A 24,125-nucleotide genomic window follows, 5' to 3' on the forward strand; every position below is an offset into this window, starting at 1 on the left:
TTTGTTTGCAAGCGATGCGTCCCATCTCTCTGAGCCCGATATAGGCCAGGCGACGCAGGCTTTGGTTCGTTAATATCTCTTGAGTGAAGTTCATGGTCTCAAGCAGAATTTGTCCTGTTCATCTTGAAACCCGCTGCGGCAGGGACTCGGAAGCAAGCCATGGGGCAGCCCATCCGGAACATCCTTTTCGCCGGTGGTCATGGCCGAGCTGCAGCATCCTTACACGTGACCTTGGCGCACCACTCTTGCCCTACCTACCGCCCCACACGCCAAAAATTCACAGCGTCTGGGTGAAGTCGACCAAATCTCCGCCCTTCTTTTCGACCTCGCCCGAAACCATCGAATTCAACAACGAGCACACACAAGGCAACCGACCGCCCAGTTGCCCATCATGTCGCTCGTCTCCGGGGAGAAGACGAACTTCCAGTTCGTAAGTCATCACCACACAACCCTCTTTTGCCACGATGGCATTGCCCCCCGAGCAGAGCACCTCGACGGCGGCGCGCGCGCACCACTTTGATGGAAACATCCACCACATACACACACACGCGACGAACATGACTTGGGGGACATTGGCTAACGTGGTCTGCAATAGATCTTGCGTCTGTTGAACACCAACGTCGATGGCAAGCAAAAGGTCATGTACGCCTTGACCAAGATCAAGGGTGTCGGCCGCCGCTACTCCAACTTGGTCTGCAAGAAGGCCGATGTCGACCTGAACAAGCGGTACGCAGGAACCCCATGCTTCAAGCAGACAGGGACGAGAGACAAAGGACTAACAATCGCCTGTAGTGCTGGTGAGCTCACCTCGGAAGAGCTCGAGCGTATCGTCACCATCATCCAGAACCCCACGCAGTACAAGATTCCCACCTGGTTCCTCAACAGGCAGCGCGACATTGTCGACGGCAAGGACATGCACACCCTCGCCAACGGTGTCGACTCCAAGCTCCGCGAGGATCTCGAGCGCCTGAAGAAGATCCGCGCCCACCGTGGTCTCCGTCACTACTGGGGTCTCCGCGTGCGTGGTCAGCACACCAAGACCACCGGCCGCCGTGGCAGGACTGTCGGTGTCTCCAAGAGGAAGGGTGGTTAAACGACGGGACGCGAGGAAGCATCATGATTCTACTACGTTTGGGGAGTGGGATATTAGGCGTGACGGCTGGGTTCTCTACTTTGATGAGCATATTGAACGGATTGCTTTCGGGAACACACGGCTAGGATCGACAACAATGATCAAAAAAGCATTTCAAAAACAAAATCTGCTGTGCATATGCGAAGGGTGTTTGCTGCTTGAGGACAGGGGTATCTATCTACGTTGCATCTATCGTTAGTCTTCGTGTGTCACGGCCATCTCTAACACCTCGGCCCGTCCCTGCCCCTTTGTCTCGTTGGCGATAAAGTCGGACAGCGCCTTGTACGCGCCCGGCTCCACGAAGCCCACGACCTCCCACTCGGACCCCATGACATCCTGACTTTCCACCTGCTCCACGTAGCCCAGGATCCGGTCCTTGACGGTCCCTGGGGCGGCCGCCTTTTGCTCCCCGTCGTCCTCCTTGGACGCACCCTTCCCGCCGCCGCCGCCGCTGGACTTGACGGCCTGCTTGAGCACGTTTGTGGAGCATGTGACCCTCAGCTTCATGCGTGCCCTGGCCACGGGGATGGGCTGGTGTGCGATGAGTGCCTTCATGGCCTCCAGGGCCTGGCTCTTTGCGCTCTTGGTCGTGACGACGCCCGTCCAGGTGTGCTCCTTGGCCCGCGAGGGCTTCGCGTCGCCCTCTTCGCCAGCCGTCGTCGTCGTCGGGGTGGCCGTGCCACTGGCCGTGGCGCTCTTGTCCGCGCTGTTGGTGTGCGCCGCCGAGCTCAGCATGTCGAGCGCCTTCTCGATCATGCCCGACGTGTACACCCTCTTTGTCCTCGGATCGACGAGTTTACTGGCCACGATGCCTATCAACTCATTGTGCACCCGTTCTAGCTGGGCGGCCCGCTCCTTCTCGCCGACTTGTAGTTCGCCTTTTTTCAGAATCTCCAGGATGATATCATCGGTCGATTTCCCCTTGCCAAACGCCTTCTCGAGGTCCTCCTTGGGGGCCGTCTGGCCCTTGGACACGTTGAGGAACACGTTGGGGATCTGCAGGACGTTGTCGAGATCCGTCTCGATGCCGGAGCGGTACTCGAGGACCTTGTTCTTGTAGCAGGCGATCTCGAAGCGCTTCTTGCCCTTTTTGAGGCGCACGAGCGAGACGTTTGTGAGTTTGATCTGGTTGGATGGTTGGTTGATCTGTCGTGACATGGTGGCGGCTGTGTGTGTGAGAGGTCTTTGGGAGGGAGAGAACTAAAAATGGGAGCCGCTGGACGTTGTGTTTATAATGGATGGACCTGGTACTGAGAAATGACGATGACTGGAGTGAGGATAGCGGATATGTCATAATATTCCCAGATGCCCGCCCGCCTGAGTACTGCAAGCCTGGGCCTCCAAAATTTCATTCCAACCCCGCCAAAAGACATTCTGGGCTTTGTGACTGCTGACATTAAAGTCAGTGGACTGGTGCTTTGCGCTGCGAGCTACATACGCTGCATATCAGTCTTTTACGCCATTAAAATCGCCATTAGTAATACTCCATCTGTGAGTGAATCGTAAAACAAGCAGATAGTAGTTCAAAATGCCATGTTGCTAACGAAGGTATCCCGATCTGCTGCGCGCGTGTCCTCAAAGTATTGTGTCGGCCTCCCCCCCACCACTGGAGGCTCATGCCCCGCCTTCCAAATTCAGTCCTCAAAAGGGCCCCTTGACTCTTGAGTCTTGACTGCTTGAGTCACAACGGAGTCGAAACGGACTGACTCACTGGCACCCTTTCCAGCGAGGATCAATACAAGACAGTGGCTCGGCTCGGCTCACCTCACAATCCCCAGCGCTCGATCATTGACCATCGACCACCATGGCGGATTCTTCGCAGCCTGTGCCACCGGCACCCGCCGACGTTGAAGCCACCCAGGCCATCTCGGGCGGCCAGAAGATTGATCCCTGGAACGTATCTGGCGAGGTGGGAGAGGATGGCAAGGTCAAGGCCATTGACTACCAGAAGCTCACAAACGAGTTTGGCACGTCTCTTATCGACGACAAGCTCCTCGAGCGCTGGGAAAAGGTCACGGGTCACAAGCCGCATCGGTTCATGAGGCGGCAGATTGTGTTCAGTCACAGGGACCTGTCACTCATCCTGGATCGCTACGAGAAGGTGAGTTTTGGCATTGACTTTCACCAACTGGGCCCTGACTGACTGGGTGGCACAGAATGAACCTTTCTACCTTTACACGGGGCGCGGACCGAGCAGTGACAGCATGCACGTAGGCCACACCCAGGTGTTCGACTTTGTCAAGTAAGGAGGCCAGCCCACAAGGACCCCCCGCAAGCAAAGCATGTTCCTAATCTTGCGTCCAGGTGGTTGCAGGACGTTCTCGATGTGCCCCTGATCATCATGTTGACAGATGGTGAGTCTTGCTTTTGTCTCCAAGCGACGCGACAACTTGTCAGTCGTGCTGACCCATTGGCAGATGAAAAGTTCCTCTTCTCCGAGAAGCGCACCGTCGAGGAGGTCATTGGGTACAGCAAGACGAATGCTATGGACATTATCGCCATTGGATTCGACCCGAAGAAGACCTTTATCTTCTCCGACTTTGAGTATGTCGGTGGCGCGTTCTACCGCAACATTGTGCGCTTCTCCAAGCGCGTGACATACAACACCGCAAAGGCCATCTTTGGCTTCGACGGGAGGTCAGTAGCTGTCTCTGCTCGCTGAGCCATCCGTGCGTGCGTCCGTCAAGGCTTACTCTGTTGCAGCTCCAACATTGGCAAGATTCACTTTGCCAGCATCCAGGGCGCCACGGCCTTTGCGACGTCCTTCCCGCACATCTTTGGCGCGGACGAGAAGCGCGTGGCGGGCATCCCGTGCCTGATCCCGTGCGCCATTGACCAGGACCCCTATTTCCGTCTCACGCGCGATGCGGCGTACGGCCTGCGCTACGCCAAGCCCTCGCTCATCCACATGCGCTTCCTCGATGCCCTGCAAGGGCCTGGCTCCAAGATGTCGGCCAGTGACGCCAACTCGGCCATCTTCCTGAGCGACACGGCGAAGCAGATCAAGACCAAGATCAACAAGTACGCCTTCTCGGGTGGCCAGGAGACGCTGGAGGAGCACCGCGAGCTGGGCGGGAACCCCGATGTCGATGTGGCGTACCAGTACCTGCAGTTCATGATGGACGACGACGAGGTATGAGACTTTGTCTACGAGGAGAGAGTTTGAGGCTAATGGTAGTAGGAACTTGCCCGCTTGAACCGCGAGTACAGGAGCGGAGAATTGCTCACTGGAGAGGTATGTCTGCCTTGTTTCCCCGTCCCCACTGTCAAAGATGGCAAGCCACTCATACATACTGTGTCTAGATGAAGAACATTTGCATCGAGCACCTACAGAAATACGTCACCGGATTCCAGGAGCGCAGGGCCAAGGTCACAGAGGACGTTGTCAACGAGTTCATGGCGACGCGACCACTGGAGTGGGCCGGCAACCCCAAGGTCCCACGCGCCGACCTTGTGGTGCCCGTCAAGGCCGAGGGCGGCGAGCAAAAGGAGGGTGGTGAGGCTGGCGACGGCAAGCTGTCGAAGAATGCGCAAAAGAAGCTCCTAAAGGAGCAGAAGCTGGCGCAGCAGAAGGCGGAGAAGGAAGCGGCCAAGGCTGCCACACAGGCGTCGACATAGAGATAATACAAGAAGTAGACATTGTTGTAAGCCTACAGTCGATGTTTATCTCGTCGTGATCTCAAAGTTTCATTCTTCAAATTCAATTGGCATCAGACTTCCGGCGCGATGTCGTGGATAGCGGCTAGACCCCGGCCGAGCGACGGTTCGGCTCCGGAGCAGACAGTGCACAAACACCTGACCAGCAATTTTACTCACAAACCTGTTAGGCCACTACGGACCGGAGATCGGTGCCGCGCCGTTGATCAACGGACTGCGGGGGTGTTAGTCGAAGGATCGCTGTGCTCCCAGGCAGGAAGATATTACGTCGGTCAGCCCCGTCTGCCATGGACGGTGAGCTCTCTCTCTCTCTTTTCTTCCTTCTGTGTGTTCATACCATATGGTCATTCGGTTGTGATTGTACCCTTCGGTCAAGATGCGTCTCTCCCAGTCTGTCCTCGCCTTGGGTGCGGCCGCCGCCTCGTCGGCTCTCGCCCAGGAACAAAAGGTTCTAAACGGCGGCAAGCTACCAACTGTTGACTTTGGTGCCATTGACACGGATAGCTGGTGGTCTCCCCTCGAGAACCTCTGGGGTGAGGCTTCCAGCGAGATCAAGGCTACCTGGAACGAGGTGTCCATGCTGGTGCCTGGTGCCCTCGAGACATTCAAGAAGGCGACGCTCGCTCAGCCGGAGCCAGCAACAAGGCGCCCCGCGAGCGACTATGACTTCCACGTCAAGGGCGCCGACGTCGCAGACATCGTTGTGGAGACAGAGGGCGAGACGCACCGCAAGGTGGACGGAGAATTGAGCGACTACGGCCTGAGGGTGAAGTCGGTCGATCCGTCCAAGCTCAAGGTGGACGACGTGAAGCAGTACTCTGGTTATCTAGACCAGTACGAGGAAGACAAGCACCTCTTCTTCTGTAAGGACATCTCAACGACGCGAAACTCGAGTACATGTATGGATGAGAGCCATGGCTGACCAGACTAGGGTTCTTTGAGTCTCGCAACGACCCCAAGAACGACCCCGTGATCCTTTGGCTCAACGGTGGTCCAGGATGCTCCTCGATGGTGGGCTTGTTCTTCGAGCTTGGTCCCGCCCGGATCAACGAGAAGCTGGAGCCTGTCCGCAACCCGCACGCTTGGAACAACAATGCGTCCGTCATCTTCATCGAGCAGCCGGTCAACGTGGGGTACTCGCACAGCCCCAAGGCCGTCAAGGACTCGACGCAGTCGGCCAAGGACATTTACGCCATGCTCAGCCTGTTCTTCCACCAGTTCCCCGAGTACGCCACGCAGGACTTTCACCTTGCTGGCGAGTCGTACGGGGGCCACTACATCCCAGCCATGGCGGCGGAGATCCTGTCGCACACGCACCGCAACATCAACATCAAGAGCGCCATGGTCGGCAATGGCCTCTCGGACGTGCTCACGCAGTACGCCTATTACAAGCCGTACGCGTGCGACGGGGCGGGCGGCTGGCCGGCGGTGCTCGAGGAGCCAGAGTGCGAGGTGATGGACAAGTCGCTGGACCGGTGCCAGTCGCTGATCCAGCGCTGCTACGACACGGAGAGCGCCTGGACGTGCGTGCCGGCGCACCTGTACTGCAACAACGCGCTGATCCTGCCGTATACGCGGTCGGGCCGGAACCCGTACGACATTCGCGACCCGTGCGAGGACGAGGCGAACCTCTGCTACACGGGCATCAAGTACGTGACCGACTACCTCAACCAGCCCGAGGTCATTGAGGCCGTGGGGTCCGAGGTGGACCACTACGGTAGCTGCAACTGGGACGTGAACCGGGACTTTACGCTCACGGGGGACTGGATGAAGCCGTTCTACCGGCTGACGGCCAAGGTGCTCGAGGAGATTCCCTTTCTCATCTACGTGGGCGACGCCGACTTTATCTGCAACTGGCTGGGCATCAAGGCGTGGGTGGAGCGGCTGGAGTGGGCGCACAGGGATGCCTTCAACGAGGCGGAGCTGGGGTTCCTGACGTATGGCGGGGACGAGGATGGCGAGAGGTACGGTCGCGTCAAGACGAGCCACAACTTTACGTTTGTCAAGATCTTCAAGGCCGGGCACATGGTGCCTTATGACCAGCCGGAGGCGGCGAGCGACATGATCAACCGGTGGATGTCGGGCGAGTGGACAGCCTGATCTGGGGGTGGAGCGAATACTGGTTGAAGTCTAGTGGATGCTTGATAGATGTGCAATTTGATGGTGATCAATTGAGTGCCAGAACAAGACGAGCTTCCGAGGGTGTTGGTCAGTTCCTCATGCCTGGCCGACGCTACCCTTTCCAACAATCGGGTACAAACGCACCGTACTACGTACCCTACGGCCCAGAGTAGAAAAGATGCCTCCGTCTCTCCGAGGAATAGAGGGGCCAACGGTCCTGGGGAACGTCAAACAAGCCTAACAAGGCGAACCCACCCACATTTGTTGGGAGGCGGTCATGCAGGTTTGCGCGGCGATCAATTCCAGAGGACGCGTCGCCTTGCGGCGCAGACTGTCCCCAGCTACCGTTGTCAATGAGCCGATGAGTGCCTGTAGCAGATGATCTGGTGGCTTCAGGAATTCCAGCTTGTAAGCAGTACATTCGAACACTCGAAAATTCATTATCACTAGACACTAGTAGTGTTATTAGCCTGTGAACTTGGCAGAATGAAGCTTGAATGTCCGTCATGTCAGGGTCCACCGGCAGCCACTAGCGCCTCAACAACAAAACCGGGCAGGACTTCCATCTGCTAGTGTACTGGAGGGTTCTCAGTGGTAGTGCTATCAGACGCATGTCGCCGGCGACCCCCACTGCCCGATCGGGACTGCCCCACCGCTGGACCCCTGGCCGTGGGACGTTCCCGAGCCCCAACTTCTTTTTTTTTTTCTTTTCCACGCCGCAAGCCATCATGTTTCTGGAAAAGAGACATGTGCTCACTGCGCGCGACCAAGATGCCGAGGTAGCTGGGACGGATGGGGGAGGGTCCCTGGCGCAGATTGGCAGGGTCCGATCTCACATGAAGAGCATCGGCTGGGAGTCGACCGAGCTCGAGTCCGTCTGCGACTCTGTCGCGATCTGATAGTGATAGCAGTCTGAGAGCAATAGCATCTGAATGAATTCGCTATTCAATTGCAAGTATATGGGCGAGACACCAGCCAAACCTAGTTTCTGTAGCTGAGCAGAAGAACCCCTTCTACGTCCGGGACGTCCACCAACAACTCAAAGGCTTGTGCAACCAAGACAAGCTTGTTGGGTCTGGTCTGGCATTGCGTACCCGCCCGCAAACATCATCACAGCCTCTTTGCATGCCAATTCGCCTCCCAAGGGCCACGGCCACCGCGGCGTCCCGGCGTCTCCACTCCCGCTTATACGTATGTAGAGTCCTCAGTTCAGTTAGCCGTTCATTTATTATTATACCCACTGGCCAGTCGGTCTGGCCTGTCTGTCTATCTCTCTACCTAATCTGGAGCCAAGTCAAGCAAGGTTGCACAACAACTCGGAGCAGGTCCTTCTTCCAGCCAGCTCCTTCCTCCTCAGTCCAACCAACCCACCGCCTGCCTGCCTGGACTGTGTAATATCTGGCCGTTCACGTCCAGTCGTCTTTGACATTTCCTACTTCATTTCTCCATCCTTCTTCCAGTCGTCAGCGTTGTGCTTCATCTCTTACCTACGCCCTGGAACATATCCTCATACCGACTTTAACGACTTCCAACCCACTCAGTTATAGTCAACCTTCAGTCGACAATTTGAGCAAGCGAGCGAGCACCCATACGAGCTCTTCATCATCACCAACAACAAGCCCACAATGGCCGACACGTTGAGCTTGCTGGCCACCATGCCAGAACCAGCGCTCTTTGCCTTCCCACCAACCGGCCATGCGGCGCCCGTGCCTCCCCCAGCAGAGCCCAACTCAATCCTGCACCCGTTCAACATCCCGGACAGTTGGTTCACGGCAGCGCTCGACGCAAAGGTCCCCATCACTATCGCGGCCACCTACGCCGTCACCGTCAAGCTCCTCAACTACTACAACAAGTCGCGCGGGAACAAGGCCTGGGCCGTCTCCAAGACAAGCGCCTTCAAGGTCCTCGTCATTCTCCACAATGTCTTCCTCGCCGTCTACTCGGCCTGGACCTTTGTCGGCATGCTAGGCGGCATGCGCCGCAGCATCGTCAGCCCCATGGCCTCCACCGGCCTCGCTGGCACCGCCGACTCCTTCTGCCGCGTCTTCGGCGCCCCAGGCCTCGGCAACTCCATCTACCACGACGACACCACCGGCGCATGGGCCACCCTGGCCGCTGGCGGCGGCGCGTTCGACAACGGCATGCCCTCGCGCGCCCAGGGCGGCCGTCTCTGGAACGAGGGCCTCGCCTACTACGGCTGGATCTTCTACCTCAGCAAGTTCTACGAGGTCATCGACACCCTCATCATCCTCGCCAAGGGCAAGCCCAGCTCCACGCTCCAGACGTACCACCACGCTGGTGCCATGCTCTGCATGTGGGCTGGCATCCGCTTCATGTCCTCGCCCATCTGGGTCTTTGTCCTCGTCAACTCCTTCATCCACTCGCTCATGTACACCTACTACACCGTCACCGCCTTCCACATCAAGGTCCCCGTCGCCATCAAGCGCTCTCTCACCACCATGCAGATCACCCAGTTCCTCCTCGGCGGCTCCTACACCATGCTCCACTCCTTCGTCTCCTACGTCGTCCCCATGACCGTTGTCAACGAGGTCTCCGTCCCCGTCGACGCCCCCTCCGCACCGGCCACCGACGCGGGCGCCCTCGACGCGATTAGGAACCTCGTCTTTGGCGACGCCGCTGGCCACGCCAAGACCGCCCCCGGCGGCTCCATCGTCGAGTCAACCCTCAACGCCCAGACCGTCCACGTCACCCAGCCCTGCATCATGACCACCGGCGAGACCTTTGCCATCTGGCTCAACGTCCTCTACCTCGCGCCCCTGACCTACCTCTTTATGAGCTTCTTCATTGCCAGCTACCTCAAGCGCAGCAACGCCGCCCAGAAGACTAACAAGATCAACGGCAAGGGCTCTAGCCTGGCCTCGCGCAGACTCAGCAACGAGGTCACGCTCGCCGAGAAGGCCGGCTGGGACGCCGCCAAGGGCGTGCAGAAGGAGGTCTACGGCGCCAACGGGAGCGCCATCTCCGACGACGACTCTCCCAAGAAGGGCAAGGCTGCCAAGGGCTCCAAGAGGAGGGCATAGAGTGTAGACAGTTGGAGCCGGCACGAGGAAGCGCGCAAAGTCGTCGTTCATTCATAAAGGAGGTTGCGTTTCTGCATTTGCTGTCTTTTTCGGGTACAATACATTACATGGCATCCGGCGTCGGCATCGGGCGTTTTTTTGGGTGGTGATGGTTTGGTTTGGAATGAACAAAAGGAAAATGGTCGAGTCTCTTTATTGGTCGTGTCCTCGGATCGGAGTCTGCAAACATTACCTACCTCAGGTACTAGACTAGATGAGCATAGTTAATAGCTAGGAAGCGATATCAATCCCGAGTCAGTCTTTACATTGCTAGTGGAAGTTTGATAAGATGATCTGCGTGGGACAGATATATGACGTTCACACGTGGGGTACGGGAACTTGAGAGAGAAAGTGTGAGACAATACAACGCTTTGATACTCATCTAATTGATCTATCGATAGTTTAAAGTTCAGACCATCTATATGCGCTCTACTATTCTAAAATTCCAAACAACGCCCGCCAGGCCTGCTCATGGCTCAAAAGACTCCGCTGTATTTGTGCTTGTAGTAAAGCAAAAGCAAAAGCAATTGGCTGTCGTCGACAGCGCTTATCGTAATCCCAAACGCCAGGCCCAATTTAAATGTGCGGCCGTTTCAAAGTATGTAGTACGTGTGTATATGTCGATCTTGAAGTGAAGGTTTGAACTGTGGAACGCAGGTAATTCCACGAGTGTGATATGTGGCGAAAAATGACCGCCGATGCTGCCGCAGACTCGTTACACTCTCTATGGCACGGCCATGCGGAACTGCAGAGAATATCGTTTAGAAGGTGCTCCAGGACCAGTCGCGGGGGACACTGGCGGCCGCGTTGGGGCTCTTTGCCAGCTGCAGGCCGGCCTGTAGATTCTTATTCGGGCCCCCGGGCGCGGAGATGGGCGTGACAGGCATGTCGTTTGACGACACGGAGCTCGAGCTGTGGCTGTTGTTCCGGCTGTGCCAGACGCGATACTCCTCGAAGCAGTGGTTGCAGGTGCGCGATGGGGCGCCGCGGGGGTTGTAGTTGGCGTCCTGGTCGAGCGGGATCTCGTAGCTGGAATGCTCGTCGCAGAAGATGTTGCCGCATCGTCGGCAGTGGTGGCGACGGACAAAGTAGCTGAAGCCGCGCCGGCAAGTGGCATCGTCGCAGATGGAGGATTCCGGGTCAGGCTTTGGGTGGTAGTTAGCACTCTGAACGATGAGGGATCATCGAGGGACCAGGGGGGCAGTCTCTTACCTTCCAGTGCTGCCGCGTCGGAGCGTCTGTCACCTCGGGGAACAGCTTGTGATCGAGGGTGCCGACGAGCTCCTTTTCCTTGGCCAACTCGTCCGTGGAGCGTCGACTCAGCCTCTGGATGACACCAAAGCCAGGCACGTTGCGAAACGTCCCGCTGTTCGAGTTGCGACGACTGCGGCTGTGCTCTGACACGGGCGAGTAGGTGCCCGTGCTGGTCCGTGAGACTTGTGTGAAGTCGCTATTGGGCCGCAAGACGGCCGGCATGTACATTGGGCGACCAGTCTGGCGATCATTGTTGCTCTTGGGCGACGAGGGCATCGACGACCTCTGCTGCTCTTGGCCTGAAGTGCTCAGCGGTGAGATCTGCTGGGAGCCTGGTGGTGTGTGATAGGATGTGGAGCGGACACGCTGAGGCCGTTGAAGATGCTGCCGAGAGTCCTGGGGTTGGGGCTGGTGCTGAGGGGTATAGGGGAGCTTCTGCTCGGTCGGTAGCATGTTGGGCATAATTAATTCGGAAGCCATGTTGAAGGCGAGTGTGTAGGTGCTGTGTGGTCGGTTTGGGTATCTGGTCGCGTGTCGTTTCGAGAGGGGGGCAAAAGTGATTATTAGGCGTGGAGGGGTTGGCAGTAATAAGTCGTGAGTGGTTTATACGAGTGTGCTTATCGCGTGGGACGAGTCTGGCGAGATGCTGTGACGTGTGTCGTGTACCACGTACGTCGTTTTCTGGTGAAACAGCCGCCGTGAAGGAAGAAGCAATGTTTAGATTCTATCGAAGTTTCGAAAAGCCATGGAATATTGGCATGGAGGGGGGTTGATGAATCGGGACATCGGGGTCTTTTGTTGGAGTCCCTCCTCCAGCCTCTCGCGCCTTCTCCATGGAGCAAGGACTGGACTCGAACCGGAGGGACGACTGGACAGGGGGGGGGCACCTGCCAAGATGTCTTAGGACCCTCCGAGGCCCTCAGGACCCTCAGGGACCCCTGCGCCGCAGCCTCTGACTGGCGTGTCGCCCTGTCGTGCTCGCCGTTAGCGGCTCCCGGGTGCCTGTAGCCTTTGGCAGGTCCTTACCCAAATAGTGCAATACGACGTAGCCGTTCTCCAGCGCTGACATTCTAGGCTCGGCAATTGGCCGTCGCGTCGACACTCCTGCAGCTGGCCTTTCACCCACTCACATCTCAATTTGATGAGAACGGTGATCTTCATCCTCGTTGTGGACAGGACAGATTTTCCCTTCAAGTTGATGGTGTCTGGCGTCATGTCCTCATGGGTTCGCATCGTCGATGCAGAAGGACTCGAGAAGCCTGGGCAAGGATTTTCTCTCTCCAACGACGAGAGATATGTAACGTGTTGGAGATCAGACTGGAGGCGCGCAGACTTAACCAGCTTTGCATTCAATCTAGGCACCGCAAGCATCTAAGTCACCCGACGTCGTAGATTATCAGTGGGCGTCGTATATACATACTAACCAACAGCCGCCTCATCATTCCATCTCCCATCGTCCGCTCTTCCCCCCTTCCTTGAGGACGACCCTCAGTCCCTCCACGCGCATCCCCTTGTCCACCGCCTTGCACATATCGTACACAGTCAAGGCCGCCGTGCTCGCGGCCGTCAGCGCCTCCATCTCGACGCCTGTCTTGCCATCGCAGGACACCGTCGCCCGGATCTCCACCCTGTCCTTTTTCTCAGTCCCCTCCTCGCCAGGCCGTAGATCCAGATCGACGGAGACGTGCGAGATGGGGATGGGATGACAGAGCGGGATGAGATCCGGCGTGCGCTTGGCGGCCATGATGCCGGCGATGCGTGCCACGGAGAGCACGTCGCCCTTTGTGAGGCTGTTGGCGCCGATGAGGGGCAGCACGGTGGGCTTGGAGAAGTGCACGGCACACGCTGCCACGGCCGTCCGGCTGGTCGGCTGCTTTGACGAGATGGAGACCATGTGTGCGGCGCCGGACGGGTTGACGTGCGTCAGCCGGGACTTCTCATCGTCGTCTTTGCGGACGCGAGGGGACGCTGTGAAGAATCGATGCTGCTGCTGCTGCTGCTGAGGATGGCGAGCCGAGCAGGTCCTGCCCAAGGGCAAAAAGGGGCTACGAGGGACTCTGGGAGGCATCGCTATGACAAATGATGGTGTTGATGCTGCAGGGACATGATTCAGCGGTATTCATGATGGCGTTGATGATCAACAAATTCGCGCCAAGTTATGTCACTTACCCCAGGCCCCACATCATGTCTCTCGGACTGGCCGTCCAACACTCCGAGAGACCAAGTGTACGTGAATGTACGCATTTACATACTTATTTATTGACGTATTGTACTAGGGGATATAATGATGGTGAAATATATGCGTATGTATGAAAACGCTCACCCACCGATCAATATCATGGGCCTATTTTTCATATGCTCCAGCTCGCCCATGCCAGCATGCTTGGCTTTCTTCCGCTTGACAGCCATGCCAATGACGTGCAGCAGCTCAGCCTCCGCCGGTGCGATCCCCAAGGCTTGCTCCTGCGGTACCAAATTCTGCCGCCTGTCCATCTCAATCTGCTTCATGGCTTCGTACGCTTGCTCGTCAATGGGACTGCCGCCGTTGGCTTGCCGTAGAATGTCGCGCAGCGATACCTCTGCGTTCCCAAACAGGCAGACCTTGAGGTTCCCGTCGCTGGTGATGCGGAGGCGGTTGCAGGTGCCGCAGAAGTTGTGCGTCATGCTCGTGATGAAGCCCAGGCGACCGACGTGGCCCGGGACCTGCCAGGTCTTGCTCGTGTCGTTCTTGTGGTCGCGTACCTTGTCCAGGCCCGGGTGGTGCTCTCGGATCAGATCCAGCATCTCGCCGTAGCTGTACATCTTCTTCTTGCTCCACTTGTTCCCGTCAAAGGGCATGTACTCGATGAAGCGAACCTCGACATCCTTTTCGCGCGTCATCTCGACAAAGGGCAGGATCTCCCGGTCGTTCACGCCCCGCATGACGACGCAGTTGATCTTGAGCTTGATCCCGGCCCCCAGTCGATTCATCTCCAGGATGCGGTCAATGCTCTTCTGCACCGCCGCGAACCCTTTGCGGCGGGTCATGATTTGGAACTGAAAGGGGTCGAGGGTATCCAGGCTGAGGTTGACGCCCGTCAAGCCCGCCTCGACCATGCTGTCCAGCTTCCGATGGAGTGATATTCCGTTCGTGGTCAGGCAGATTTCATTCAGGCCGTGGGGTCTCAAGGTGCCGAGCTGTTGCATCAGGGGCACAATGTCCCGCCGCACGGTAGGCTCGCCCCCCGTCAACCGAATCTTGGTGACGCCTTGGTGCACAAAGACGGACGAGAGCATGACGATCTCAGGTGTCGTCAACAAGTGCTCGTTGGGCGAGAGGGGCACGCCCTCTTCGGGCATGCAGTAGACGCATCGTAGATTACAGCGCTCCGTGACGGAGATCCTGAGGTAGTCGTGCTGACGGTGGAACGTGTCCGTCAGGAAGTCGGAAAAGGGCTTGGCCTCCTTGAGCCGACTGGAGCGAGTTGGAGTTGGTTCTGGCGCGGGCGCGATGTTCCCATCGATGTTGCTGGTGACTGGCGCAGCCGAGGAGCTGACAGCTCGGCTGGAAGTCAGTCGCGGGGCTGCATCCCAGTGGCGACTTGGTAGCAGCGAGCTCGAGATGCCATGTCGAAGAGCCAGGAAGGGACTCGTCCTCTGTGATGCCCTCATGCTGTCGAAGGACAGTAATATGTAATGCGTTGGGAGTTTCAGGCGCTTGGCTGGCTTACGCCAGGAGGGAGGACCCTGATCAACGGTATGTTCCGCTGTCGTGTGCACGTACGGCCGGGCCGGACCTAAGCGAAAGGGTTTGAAATGCGCATTGTGCTCCGGAATACATGCAACAAAAGAAAGGGCCAACCAGTATTGCCGAGCTGATAGTAATGGGAATGATACGTGGGCAGGAGATGGATGGAAATTGAGTCAGAGTGATGTGTAAGTTGAGTTATGAATCCGCGGACATGTATGAAGCGGCATCGGTACTACTTCGCTCGTCGCCTTCTCGTCTGTCCACCTACCCTGCACCATTCATCGGTAGCCTCCGACGCAGTCTGCCGCCTATCGTAGAATCTCGGGGATCTTTTGTATTCCTGTAGATATTGAGCATGACAACCCGTCCCAGCAGAAGCCTTGATTAGAGTTGCCGTGCACTGTAGAGTAGAGATAGTAATGTGTAAAATACACAGGCGAGGCAAAAACGCTAATAGTCATGTGGTTAAATGATAGACTTTTTGTAAACAAAGCATAAATCGAGATAAGAATCACCTGCCCAAAAAAGGCATTTGCGTTGCTGGCCACTCTCATCAATCCGACATAGAAGCACATCCTTAGAAGTAAGTATCTCTTCCAACAGGATCGAGCCCAGACTCGTCGAGTGCTTTGCACCCCGGATACAGCCCAAATAAACAGGCACCCCGCTACGCGTCCCTCGACATTGGAGTCGCGACCAGCGCATCGACCAGCAAGAATACGCGACTCAAAAACGTCGTGCTCGGCGCCAAAAGCAACTGAAGAATTATCTGGGCGTGGTGGCACTTTTACAAGCGCATGATGGATGTTGTATCAACTTGTCGACCAGCCTAAACGTCTTCAAATACCCAAGACCTAGGTCGGTCCTCTCCTGCGATGCACTTCTCGCCGGCTTTCCCATGTGAGCACGACACCTCTGCCTCCTCTCGCAGTCTCGAGTCTGATCCTCCACAGCCTCGCATCATTGCATCGTCAGTCCCAATGGTCGTCTTGTCGCCACACTGAGCTCCGACGGCATCCACGTCCGCGATGCACGCACCTTGCAGACCTTGAATGTCGTCTCTCTGCCAGCCGGTGCATCAAGACCCATCACGACCTTACTATGGGCTCCCTCATCCACCAGAATCTTGGTCGGCTCTGCGGACCAAATTCATGCACTATCTGCTTTGCATCCGTCGGACCATGCTGCCATACTGAATCCCCTGTCCGGCATAGGCAAACCCTCGCACACCCAATTCGGGAGCACGGACAGAGATTCAGATATCTTGGTCTACTCCCAACAGGGACTAAAGCTTCTGGTTTATGACCTGCGCACCTCGAAAGGCTTGGAAATCCCGGGCCCAAAATTCTACCAACCGTCTTCCGCAGCAAGAGGCGTCTCACTACGTGCCTCTGGACACCTGGCCCTCTTGACGAGGGTCAGTGGCAGAGACCTCATCAGCATCCACAGCCCGGAGACACGGCAGATGCAGAGATCATGGGCTCCCGAGACTATCGACGCACATGGCCTCTGCTGGTCCCCAGACGGCCAGTGGCTTCTGGTGTGGGAATCACCGGCGCATGGCTGGCGCGTGCTCCTCTGCACGGCCGATGGCCAGCTCGTTCGGACATTGACCGGGTTCCACGACCCCAACGACGAGGACGCCAAACTTCGCCCTGGCGTGCGGTCGTTGCGATTCCGCCCCGACGGGAAGGTCTGCGCAGTACTGGATCACTCCAAGGAGGTTGCGCTCGTGGACACGACCTTCTGGCGGACGAGTATCACTTTGGTGCACCCATCCGCCCTCGCTCCCAGCGAGACAGTCCAGGTGAGTTGACCTACATCTGTACCAACGTGCAATGTCTGATAATCGCAGGTATGGCAGGAACAGCTACACGCTGCGTCCGCGCAGCCCTCCAGCCGGACGTTCACCCGCGCCACGCACGAGCTCACCTTACCACCGCCACCTGCTGACAGCAAGACATCCCCGGAGCTAAGAACAGGATGTGGCCTTGCGTGCTTCGACGCGTCGTCCACCCTGATCGCAACCAGAATGGAATCATCGCCAAGCACCGTCTGGATATGGGACCTAGCAGCCTCCGAGCTGCGCGCGGTCCTCGTCTTCCATTCCCCTGTCTCGTTCTCATGGCACCCCACGGTGCAAGAGCTACTCCTCATCACATGCAGAGTCGACGAGAGACGGACTCTGCCGTTCGTATGGGATCCGCTCATGGATGGCCCCAGGAGTGTGCTCTCTGAGCAGGCGCTGTCCTCGCAGGGCAAGATGGAGGCGCATTGGGTAGACTGGGAGAACGAACAGCCTGTCCTGTTGCTGAACGATTCGCAGCGTTACTGTTTCGTCTCCGTCGGCGAGGGCGAGGCCCCAGGAGCCTGGGGAAGTGCAGAGCCAACAATGCTCGGCGGATCGGTCGGCAGTGCAGGAAGCGTACAGGGCATCGAGGGGGACGACTCGACCATGATCGATGACACCTTTTCATTCAAGCGCGGGTGAAGCCTTCAGATTGGCTCCAGAATTGTCAGTCGGCTTCATTCACAGCAAAATATCTGAATACGTGGTGTCGTGCACTTTGGGGTGTATGTCTACCGCCATGCGGGCTGTTTTAACATCTTGCGATTCTCTATATATAGCATGTAGGCGCCAGCAATGGCCAGAACGCCCAGGTGTATGTGCCGCTGATAGTACCGAACACTGCGCTTCTGCAAACAACTCCTTTATCAGTTCCCAAAGTCCATCTTCAAGGCGATCGTTGGCTGTCCCGAGTCGCCATCGCTAGCCTCCCTCACGGTGGTACGCGATGCCAGCTGCCCCGATCGGATGACCTCTTCCAAGAACGACCGCTGCCCTGCACTCATGCCCCCAACGACGGCCCTGAACACCTCCTGATCAATGGCAGCCAGCTCGAGCAGGCGCGAGCTAGTCTCGCTGTACAGCCCTTCGCCAGCAATCGTGGTGCGGGTCAGGAGTGTGGGTATCAGGAGTGCCATCGCTGCTGACACACGGCTCTTGTCGACGGTGGTGACAAACTGGCACAAAGACATGGATACGAGCGATCGGGCGCGCTCGGGGTCTTCCGACTCTGCGTCTGTAACGAACGTGATCAGTCGAGGGAAAAGGTACCGAGCGATGCTCTCGTCGGCCGCCGTGCGGGTCGGCTGCACGAGCAGAGACCTGATGCAGTTTGCCGCAATTTTAGCTGTCTACATGTATGTGTCAGTAAGAATTATGCCCGTGATCTCAGTGAGGTACGTACCATGCGATCGGTGAGGCAATCGAGGACCTCATCCAGATAGCGGGCGACAAGAGGATCAGTGGCAGGCATGTGGTTCTCGCCGCTCGTGAATAGAATCGTCGAGGCTAGTAGGCAGTTGCGCACGCAGACAAGCGAATTGGGCGCTTCTCGTTTCTGCGCATTCAGGTATATCGACAGGAACCGGCGCAGGCAGCCCTGCAACTGCACGTCCGTCTGCGAAGGCCCTTCGTCTGAAGGCTTCCTGGAAGCCGACATGCTGCGAACGAATCGCTTGAGTGTGGGCAACGACTGTGGGACAATCATCTCCTGGCAGCCCGACGTCGCCAGTGTCGTCGCGAAGATGTGTATGATACAGGCGTGCAGGTCCGTTTTGATGATAGATGGGAAGACCTCGGCGGCATTGACAAGTGCATCTAGTGATGAGCGCACAAGTAGAATAGCCTCCTCGTTCATCTGGTGCCGTACTGGCTGATTGCCCTCGGATAGGTTGGGAAGCAGCCCAGTCAGTGTTAGCACAATGATCCTCGTAAGCTCAAAAAGCTGATCGATGTCTTCCGAGAGGTCGCCTTCTTCGCTACCGTGGCGTCGCGCCGAGGGGTGCGCGACGCATAGCGCACTCGATATCTCAACAATGGCACCTTGCACATCTAGGCCCTCGGTCAGGACCAGCCGATCAAGCAGGTCCATGGTCTCGGCGAATACATCCGGCCTGTAAATCGCGTGGCCCGAAACACTAGGGTGTAAGATCTTCTTGAGGGCTTGCAGAATGGCCAATGTTTGCTCTTGCGTGGCGAGCGAATAGCCGTGACTAGGGCGTACAGCAAGAGCCTCGAATGCCAGGCCAAACAGTACAAAGAAGAAGGCAACTGGCTCATCACGATAGTTGATACCTGGCCTCTTCCCCTGGCCATTGCCTGCAGATTCAACAGTCCCCTTGCCGTCGAGAGCATCAAAGACAAAATTACTGTCTTGCTCGATCAGACTAGCGATCGCATCTACGAGCTTCAGCCAAGCGTCTTGGTAGAATCGGAGTAGAGTCTCGCGGTTTAGGGCCGCGTAGATGGTATCTAAGCTGCCGGAAAGGGAAGGGGGTCCCAGAGTCATGGAGATGTCTGGCTCGAAGCGCAGCTGAGCGAACTCGCGTAGGGACTCCAACCATAGTGGTGTCAAAGTACCGACGTGAGGCTTCAAAACATCCAACAGATATTTCTGCTCGGTGCTTGACACCTGTAGTTCAGCCCAGGCGGAGAACACAGATAGCTTGACCATGACCTGCGCGTTCGAACTCAGGCCCTTGAGGTCACCGATACAAGCATTCTCTCCGTCCTTGGCAAAGCTTTCCAGGGCGTTCACAAGCGTTTTCAAAATACGTCCCATGCGGTCAATGTCGGTGACGATGCCAGTGGAGATGAAACTGGCGCAAATGTTGACGGCCTCTGAGGCCAGCTCCGGCGACGAGTCGGCCGCAAAAGCCGGCGTCAAGGCAGAGCTAATCTGCGCCTGGTATTGCTCGAGAAGCATGGCCTCCTCAAAGTCTGGATCGGGGGTCTTTCCAAACATCTTTAGAACAGCGCCGATGATCTTCAAGCCCCAGACGCGCAGCTCTGATACGCTGGAAGTGGACGCGGAGAAAGCCATGCGGACGACATCTGCCACCCTGGCTTGCAGTGCGGCCTGAGCTTGGCTTTCTCCATTGGCCATGGCATCCTTTGCAACAAGTACGAACATGGCGTGAATACAGCTGACTGCGAATGTCGTGACCTGCCATCGGAGCGGTTCGACTTCAGATGTCGCCGGGTTGTCCTTGTCTTGTTTGACATCTCCGGATGCCGCAGCAAAACCTGCGACTTCCTCATCGTTCAAATCAGGCATGCCACCTTTCCCCGAGCCTACTCCCTCTTCACGGCCCTGTGACTTTGCCCTTGTCAATTTGAGGACCGATTGAAAACGCTGTAACCAATCATCTGTCTCGGCGAGACAGGTTTGAAGCATCCAGTTGCGGATGAGATTTCTGATACCGTCATGCGAAGGTTCGGTATCGAGCACTCTCCATATTTGCTCCTCAAAGCCATCATTTGCTTCCCGAAGCACGTCGCGTGGCTCCCTTTTCATGATGTTGTACAGTCCATCCACCGCAATGTCACGCAGAGTGACATTTTCGTAGTGGAGGTACTTCTGTAGCAGTCGGACGTACTCTCCAAACTGCATGTATCCAGGCGCGTACAACGATAGGTGCTCTAGACAACCCAGCGCAGCTTTTTGCACGAGCAGATCTGATTCACGTTGGAATTGGCCCACCAGTGTGAAGATAAGCTCGCGTGACCTCAGAGAGTCCTGCAAGTCAGGACCCAAGACGTTGATAAGCGAATCGACGCCCTTCGCAATCGCCGCTGTCGTGGGAAGCTCCATTTCCATGTTCATGGTGACCACAGAGGAAACCTCGCAATGGTGAGTCTCCGATACGTAGAGCTGCGCAAGCATGCCCAGGGTACTCGGGACGTAGCCTGCGAAGCTGAGACCAGCAGCATCAGACGCTAACGACAGCGCCTCCAAGGCCCAGTAGTGGACAGTTGAGTGAGGATCGTTGCAGAGAGACATGAGGATGCCGAGAATTGTCTTCAAGTGGTAACCCGCAGCCATGCCTCCGACCTTCGTCTGGATGGAACCGAGAGCCATGGCGCAACCGGCTCGTGCGCTTGGCTCTCTGTTGCTTACAATGGTGTCGACCAGGAACTTGACCTCCTGGTTGGTGAATGCATTGCCGTAGACATTGCAAAGGCGTGCAACGGCAGCATATCCCAAGCTACGCACGTACTGATCAGGATCGAGCACAAAGTCGCGCACAATATCCTGCAACAACCGCTCAACTGCCATGTTCTCGACACTGCCTGATGCTGACGTTGTCTCTTTCATTGCGACGCGCATCGTCGACAGAATGGCCGTGGCCGTGTTGACATTGATAGCGGCTTTGCGACCAGGATCGCGCTGGAGGGGTCCTGCCGATGCAAACGTGCGTATCTGCTCCAATATGCTTTCCTGGACTTTTGCTGGCGTCAAGGGGAATGCAAAGGCAAACAATTGGATGGCTGCATCGATTACTTCGGTGGCCGGCGGATGCGGCGTGAGACCAGCGCCGCAGTCGCCAATGTAGAGGACGGACGCATCGTGTTCCAAGCTTCCGCAGACGGGTGATCGCAATATGGCATCAATGGCACTCTCCGGGGTTTCGTTATCTGTAACTTCTTCAACTGAGCTTTGCTGCTGCCCAGGTAGTTTGCGTACGTTGAAGCCAGATACCAAGCCCGTGATGCCGAACCCAGTGTTGTCGCCTACATCCCAAATCGACTCGAAATTGCCTGCCGCGTTGGCAATCGATGCGCTCAACGAGCTAGGGGCGTAATTTTCTGGATCAGCAAAGAGAGCAATCGCAAGTGTCAATAGATTCGACTGGAGAAGAGCCTCGCTGCTGCCGGCGGGGCTCAAGTTGATCAGCTTGATGTAGCATTGCAGGACGCGCCGTTGTACCATCAGATCGAGATCCTGCAGCTGCAGTGCTGGCGTCAGTCTTTGTGAGATATCCTCAGTCGTTTTCTTGGACGGCAGTGTTCGCAGAAAAGCCGTTGTACTTTGCAGCATTGTGGCTATGCGTTTCGAGACGTCGACAGTCAACAAGCGGCTATTAAACTGCAAGAATGCCAGTATCGATCCCAACGCACACTCTCTCACATGCGTCAGGAAGGATGATTCGAGCAAACTTCGGGCTGAGGTGTTATCCTTAGCCAGAGGCTTAGGCAGAGCATTCTTCCACAGCAACAACAGCTGCGAAAGATGGATCTTGACAAAGTTGGGGCCCAAAGCCATCAACCCACCTATCAGAATCCATGCGACTTGGATCTGAGTACTCGATACACGTAGTTCTGACTGACTACTCGACTTGAGGAGATTTGTAGCCATAGTCAACACACGACTGTTCACATCCAAGGACCCGTGCAAAGGTCTTGATGGACTGGCGCTGAGGGTAGCCGCAAGGCCATGTGCAAATCCTACGCAACGTCTTTGCGAGTTGCGACCCCCTCCAAGGAGCGAGAGTTCCCGTGTCAAGCTGTTCATGCATACAGACAGGCAAGGCAGGAGCTGCTGCGGACATGCCACCACGAACACCTTCATGCAGTGTGAAGCATACACTTGGACTGAATAGCTGGGGTGTTGAAGGACCTGAAGCAAGCCGTCTCGGCAAGTCTCCGCGAAGCTATTTGACGCGGGCCCGAGTGAAGTCATCAAAGATGACACGGCACTGAGAACCGTGATAAGGGTATGCTTCGAAGGCTCCGGCTTTTCCGCCAAAGACTGCGGGTAGTTCTTGAGAACATCGTTGATGAGTTGCTTCGCTGCCGAAATCTGGCCCGATTCCCCCAAGATCCGCCGACCAATGACATCCTGAATGATTGTGTCAATCATCTTGCGCGAGATGAGCAGGCGGTATCTGTGATTATAGATAGACGGTTGGCCGAGTACATCCGTTGTGAGACTTTCGACAATCCTGAGGTAATTGGCTTCGATCAACTTCTCGCCCAGTCTGCGAAATAGCTGACAATAACAGACGCCTAACGCTGCGCGTGTCCTATTCGAGGCCGAGGATTTGACAAAGTGACCCGCGAGCTGTTTCAACATATCGGCGAGAGACAAGGCGAGATCCGAGCTCCGCTTACCGCCAGGCGCAGGACTACTCGCACGAGCTGGTAGCTCCTCATCATCTGCTGCGATGCCAGGGTGCGTTGATGCACGCATCAATTTCGGCTTCGTTTTTTTGCCCTTGCCGTCCGTTGTGGCAAGCTCCGAGTAGCCCTGGACCATGGCTTCTGCGAAGCAATCCGCAGCTGCATGCCTGACTTGCCCGACGGGAGAGTCGAACGCCTTGAGCAGTGCGCTCTCGAGCTTATCAAAGTCGGTTGAGTTGCGGAAGTACCCAGTGTGTCGCGCCAGAGCTTTGAGGCAACGGCATGCTGAGGCGACCACCAGCGCTCCCTTGTCGCTGGATGCATGATTTCGCCCCTGCTTCCAGATATCACGCGCAATGTATTCGTCGAGAGCTGTCTGTACCATCCCCGTGATCCTCTCGAGCGCCGTGAATATGGCAGCGCGGATTCCAGCATGGCTAGAGGCGGCTTTCAGGAACTTCAAGAGGGCGGAGCACGAGAGCTGGTGCAGGCCAACTGCACTATCGCCTGCGGCGGCGAAAACCTCTCCCAGACAAGTGACTGCGGCATGCTTTGTTCGTAGTTCGGCTTCTGATTTCGATTTGCCTCCCGAGATGATACCCACGAGATCATTGACGGTCTCAAACAGCAGCTTCCTGTCGCCCTTGCCGAATATATGCGCCAGACATCTTCCTAGATTGGATCGAATGACTCTCGAGGGCGACGGTGTGGAGACATTTAGAATCTGAAAGATTTCCTTCTTCAAATAAAATTGTTGAGCTGTGCAATCATCGGCGTCGAGCTCCAGCACATGCTTCGCAAGTCCCGAGACGAAGGTAAGGAGATATAGGTCCTGCTGCTCGGAAGGCAGTGCTTTGAGTTTGCTCAAGTCGAGCTCAGGCGTCGCTGTCGTGGTCTCGTCGGCGGCGGTCCCTGACGCAGCTGCAGTCGCTGTGGTGGTTGCTATCGAAGCTGTCGACTGGTTAGGACGAGCTGGGGACTGCGGTTGGGATTGGGGCGGGCTGCTAGCTGGATCGTTGTCATCGGTGGATGCCATCGCAGGTATATGTAGACCCCTACAACCAGTCGCAGCCGTGATGATACTGGACGTCGGGGTGATATGGGTAAAGGGGTTGGTGAGGTGGACTTGGGTTGGTCCCTTGACAGCATGAGCATCAAGTGGGATAGATGGAGCTACCAAAT

At 56.6% G+C, this 24,125-nt stretch overlaps 10 protein-coding genes across 10 annotated transcripts; 5 read left to right on the top strand and 5 right to left on the bottom strand.

Moving 5' to 3' along the window:
* Positions 1-595: 595 nt before the first annotated feature.
* Positions 596-1,093, top strand: F5Z01DRAFT_620770 (ribosomal protein S13; the record flags this gene model as incomplete). Its single annotated transcript, XM_046261158.1, has 2 exons — positions 596-726; positions 793-1,093. Coding segments are annotated over 2 exons (432 nt in total), but the record flags the coding sequence as incomplete, so codon positions are not given.
* A 28-nt stretch (positions 1,094-1,121) lies between these two features.
* F5Z01DRAFT_57147 (UPF0023 family protein) lies at positions 1,122-2,617 on the bottom strand. The gene is made up of 2 exons (XM_046260709.1): positions 2,571-2,617; positions 1,122-2,522 (listed from the first exon to the last, which is right to left on the bottom strand). The coding sequence occupies exon 2, from the start codon at positions 2,288-2,290 to the stop codon at positions 1,328-1,330; it is 963 nt and encodes a 320-aa protein (XP_046118801.1). The 5' UTR covers positions 2,291-2,522; positions 2,571-2,617; the 3' UTR covers positions 1,122-1,327.
* On the top strand, positions 2,614-4,958 carry F5Z01DRAFT_56803 (uncharacterized protein). Its single transcript, XM_046260706.1, has 7 exons — positions 2,614-3,233; positions 3,289-3,374; positions 3,437-3,486; positions 3,550-3,769; positions 3,836-4,265; positions 4,314-4,367; positions 4,436-4,958. Exons 1-7 carry the CDS (start codon positions 2,937-2,939, stop codon positions 4,748-4,750), a joined length of 1,452 nt encoding a protein of 483 aa, XP_046118802.1. The 5' UTR covers positions 2,614-2,936; the 3' UTR covers positions 4,751-4,958.
* On the top strand, positions 4,787-6,964 carry F5Z01DRAFT_653233 (Alpha/Beta hydrolase protein). Its single transcript, XM_046263349.1, has 2 exons — positions 4,787-5,652; positions 5,721-6,964. The coding sequence occupies exons 1-2, from the start codon at positions 5,166-5,168 to the stop codon at positions 6,887-6,889; spliced, it is 1,656 nt and encodes a 551-aa protein (XP_046118803.1). The 5' UTR covers positions 4,787-5,165; the 3' UTR covers positions 6,890-6,964.
* A 1,456-nt stretch (positions 6,965-8,420) lies between these two features.
* F5Z01DRAFT_56761 (GNS1/SUR4 family-domain-containing protein) lies at positions 8,421-10,338 on the top strand. Its single transcript, XM_046260705.1, has one exon. It carries the CDS (start codon positions 8,536-8,538, stop codon positions 9,949-9,951), a length of 1,416 nt encoding a protein of 471 aa, XP_046118804.1. The 5' UTR covers positions 8,421-8,535; the 3' UTR covers positions 9,952-10,338.
* Positions 10,339-10,351: 13 nt separating this feature from the next.
* Positions 10,352-12,078, bottom strand: F5Z01DRAFT_653238 (putative FYVE domain protein). The gene is made up of 2 exons (XM_046263350.1): positions 11,203-12,078; positions 10,352-11,135 (listed from the first exon to the last, which is right to left on the bottom strand). The coding sequence occupies exons 1-2, from the start codon at positions 11,722-11,724 to the stop codon at positions 10,752-10,754; spliced, it is 906 nt and encodes a 301-aa protein (XP_046118805.1). The 5' UTR covers positions 11,725-12,078; the 3' UTR covers positions 10,352-10,751.
* Positions 12,079-12,306: 228 nt separating this feature from the next.
* Positions 12,307-13,480, bottom strand: F5Z01DRAFT_653240 (MoaC family protein). The gene has a single exon (XM_046263351.1). It carries the CDS (start codon positions 13,310-13,312, stop codon positions 12,683-12,685), a length of 630 nt encoding a protein of 209 aa, XP_046118806.1. The 5' UTR covers positions 13,313-13,480; the 3' UTR covers positions 12,307-12,682.
* On the bottom strand, positions 13,481-15,198 carry F5Z01DRAFT_653241 (uncharacterized protein). Its single transcript, XM_046263352.1, has one exon. The coding sequence runs from the start codon at positions 14,893-14,895 to the stop codon at positions 13,564-13,566; it is 1,332 nt and encodes a 443-aa protein (XP_046118807.1). The 5' UTR covers positions 14,896-15,198; the 3' UTR covers positions 13,481-13,563.
* A 501-nt stretch (positions 15,199-15,699) lies between these two features.
* Positions 15,700-17,577, top strand: F5Z01DRAFT_57791 (uncharacterized protein). Its single transcript, XM_046260711.1, has 3 exons — positions 15,700-15,874; positions 15,928-16,781; positions 16,830-17,577. Exons 1-3 carry the CDS (start codon positions 15,850-15,852, stop codon positions 17,463-17,465), a joined length of 1,515 nt encoding a protein of 504 aa, XP_046118808.1. The 5' UTR covers positions 15,700-15,849; the 3' UTR covers positions 17,466-17,577.
* Positions 17,438-24,120, bottom strand: F5Z01DRAFT_57795 (armadillo-type protein). Its single transcript, XM_046260712.1, has 2 exons — positions 18,226-24,120; positions 17,438-18,172 (listed from the first exon to the last, which is right to left on the bottom strand). The coding sequence occupies exons 1-2, from the start codon at positions 23,977-23,979 to the stop codon at positions 17,690-17,692; spliced, it is 6,237 nt and encodes a 2,078-aa protein (XP_046118809.1). The 5' UTR covers positions 23,980-24,120; the 3' UTR covers positions 17,438-17,689.
* Between the last annotated feature and the right edge of the window lie 5 nt (positions 24,121-24,125).

Source organism: Emericellopsis atlantica, assembly GCF_019669845.1.
Source record: "Emericellopsis atlantica unplaced genomic scaffold F5Z01scaffold_11, whole genome shotgun sequence".
NCBI classification, from domain to species: Eukaryota; Fungi; Ascomycota; class Sordariomycetes; order Hypocreales; family Bionectriaceae; genus Emericellopsis; species Emericellopsis atlantica.